This window comes from Chaetura pelagica, unplaced genomic scaffold (genome assembly GCF_000747805.2).
Source record: "Chaetura pelagica isolate M959 unplaced genomic scaffold, ChaPel_1.0 C11669566, whole genome shotgun sequence".
Lineage (NCBI taxonomy): Eukaryota > Metazoa > Chordata > Aves > Apodiformes > Apodidae > Chaetura > Chaetura pelagica.
In genome coordinates this window covers 1-3,263 of record NW_009970351.1, presented here as the reverse complement: position 1 = coordinate 3,263, position 3,263 = coordinate 1, and the positions used below count along the sequence as shown (strand labels likewise).

Sequence of the window (3,263 nt, the reverse complement as noted above, 5' to 3'; positions counted from 1 at the left end):
ACCCTGAACCCACAGAGAACTGGTAGGAACAAAGACAGAGCCCATTGTTGCACATCCTGCAACACATCTCCAAGCTGAGACTTAACAACTGCTGAGTAAGCTGCATTGCTACACGGGAGGGTTATGCTCAGAAATTGTCCAACTAGTCTGGCAACTTCAATCATACCGTGATAAATCCATATCCTTTTGAGCGTCCAGTTTCACTATCCATCATCAGCTGAATGCTTTCAATCTAAAAATAAGAAGCAAGATATTTATGATCAGACATTTTGGAACAAACCACAAGATACTAAACCAAAACCTGAATACAGCCCTGCTAAATATACATTTATGAATGTGAAACAGTTTTTTTTTTCATCAACTCCTCATTCCTTCCTTGACAAAATCAGTGTACAGGCAGCTGGGTATGTACTAGGAAACTAAAAGAGAAGCAGGTAAACATAAGGTGCATAAAGTTTATCCCCTGAGTCCAAGTCCAGCTACAGGCAGACCCTGGGTCATAATGTAACACTGACAGAAAATGAGCATGCAGACAATCTCACATCCCAACTGAAACTTTACAGTCGTGGCATCTCACTCCCTGAGGAAATCCATTTCACAAGGTAAGAAAAGCAGTCTGCATGACTTCAACTAAGGGCTTTGAGAAAAACTGGCACATTTGAAATCATTACTGGCATATGGGACTCCTGGAAGGTTACAAGTGCCGAATTTAATACATATTAGTGAGTCATCCATGAGCCATAAAGTAGTGCTGGGAAGAGACAACACAGAAGAGGAGGAACAGAGTTTAAGACTGGAGAATATGGAAACAGGAGAAGGAAAAACCTTCACAGCTCTACACATAAGCCTCCTAATCAACACTAAGCCTACTGCCAGACTTTGAGACAAAACAAGAACAGCTGTCCAGACTGAAATTGCTGCCATTTTCCAGGCTTTTGCAGAGGAGAATTAAAGGGATACACATCCTGAATCTGAGTAATGCAGCTGAAAAGCACTGTTACAGGATGTAAGAGGCAAGGCTGATGGTCAAATACAGTCAAAGGACCTGAAAACTTTTTACTTCCCCCCCATTAAGTATGAACATATCAAGCAAATTACTTTTTCCCAGGAGACCTTAGCACAACAGGGCCTGCATTTATTATGACTCCACTGGAAACATCAGATTTGATCTGCTCACTTCCACAACTCTCTCTGCAAAAGACAACTGCCATGTTGCACCTTGGGAACCACGGAGCAGGAGAGAGAAGGGGCAGGGTCAGAGCTGTATGGACGCGCTGCTCCTTCATGGTAGGAATGCGAGTTAAAACTTGAGCAAAAATCCTCCAAACCAGATGAAACTACTAAATTCACACTGAACAGAGCTCAGACCTGCCTCTGGGCTTTGTGCTGTAACCTGTGAAGTACAGCTCTCGGTCACAAACACAAAAGGAGGAAGATATTTATAAGCTGCAGAGGCAGGATAGAAGGATTTTTGTTTGGGTTTTTTTGGTTGTTCTGGTTTGTTATTTTAGGTACTCACTGAATTCTCAGCTTTCCCTCCTAAGCCCTGCCATTCAAACCCACAAATCAAGCTTCTTATTTGTTCTCCAATACAAACCACGTACTTAGAGCCCTGTGAATGTACAGACACACAAAAGTCAGAAAATGAAACAAAAGTGCAGGTGTCAAGGTGAATTATTTCCAAAAGCTGAGAACATCCTAAAACTAATCCAGGTTTTCAGGTAAACTATCATAACACAACACACCACATTAAAATTTACCCTGCCAAATGGCTCAAAAATTCCTCGAAGCATATCTTCAGTGATGTTGAAGTGTAAAGATCCCACATAGAGCCTCATAGGGCCAGCACTGCCCTTCTGCAGATTATTTGCCATTGCTGCTGCTCTGTTTTTCTCTGCCTAGAAAAAAGAAAAGCTCACCTTCAGTAAGAAGTTAATAAAATCCCCTAACATAAGCAGTATAAATACAATAGATTAAAATCAGCAGATTAGCTCCAAAACAGCAGCTGTACAATATCCAGACTGTAACTTAAAATCTATAAAATTCAAGACTATGACCAAGTACAAAGACAAGGCTTCCAAAAGCCCTCAAACCGAACAATTTCATGCAGAATTCTGGCCTATATCTAGTAAAATAACACTTTACTTCTTACACATGCTGGAAATAATACATAATATACAATTATGTTAACAGTATAGTTTCATTATTGCAACTTTCTTAATTAGCATCTGTATTTTCAAATTGCATTTATGTAACTTTTAACTGCTTTAATTCACCTGTCAGCCATGGGAAACAAAGGCCCATTTATCATTGGCTTAAATAAGAATTCCTATTAAGATTTTCCACATGTTCAACAGTAACCGAATTTTTAACAGTAGGTTTTCCAGCCCTGCTCAGCATGAACACATGGAGGTTACAGCTCCTTACCTGTGATGCCTGCACTATGATTGGCACACCCAGGACTCTCTGCCCAGTCAGTCCTATTGCCAGAGGCACTGAACTAACATCAACAAACTCTACATAAGCAATTCCCTTTGAACGCCTGGAATTTCGATCTGAAATCATCCGCACGTCACGGACCTGCAAGGTGAGCACAGAAACGCTGTTAGAGATGCAGGAAACAACCTAATTCATGCAGCTCATTTCTCAGAAAGGCACTAAAACCCAGACCATGATTTGCCAAACCAGTGGCTTTGTAATTCTGCTGCAGATCTGGAGGAACATGAAGTTCCCTCAACACAGCTTTCCAAGAGGCAAGCTGGCCTCAACAACTGGTATTCCAAGTCATCAGTAGTGTGCCCCAGCAAAGGGGAACAGAATCCTGCAGCACTGCTCTAAGCCAGAACTTTACAGCTGGTGGAACAGGAAAAGTTTTTCAAAATTAAAGATTAGGCCAATTTTTAAATCACACTTTAACTTGGCAGACTTATCTGCTAAAGGCTGAAACTTCTGAAAAATGAAGTAATTTGAACGAGAACTGCATTGCCATGTCTTGCACCACCTCACATGCTGAACAATAAACCCCTGAAAAATTACATTTTCATGTTCCAAGCCCTTGAGAATTAGTTGGTAACCATTTATCCCCCTTTCACCAACTAGAGAAAACCTCAGAATAATTTTAAGCTCCCTATGAATTACCTTCCCTACTGTAGAGAAAAATTCTTCCAGGTCTCTTGGTCGAATTCTGGCAGCCAGCTGCATGCAGAACACTGTTCGAGCATCCCTCTCCTCAGGGGTAAGATTATCTATAGGTTCTCTGGAAA

At 41.1% G+C, this 3,263-nt stretch overlaps 1 protein-coding gene across 1 annotated transcript; it reads right to left on the bottom strand.

Moving 5' to 3' along the window:
- Nucleotides 1-166: 166 nt before the first annotated feature.
- On the bottom strand, nucleotides 167-3,258 carry RBM23 (RNA binding motif protein 23; the record flags this gene model as incomplete). The annotated part of the gene is made up of 4 exons (XM_010005962.1): nucleotides 167-232; nucleotides 1,761-1,898; nucleotides 2,428-2,580; nucleotides 3,139-3,258. Coding segments are annotated over 4 exons (477 nt in total), but the record flags the coding sequence as incomplete, so codon positions are not given.
- Between the last annotated feature and the right edge of the window lie 5 nt (nucleotides 3,259-3,263).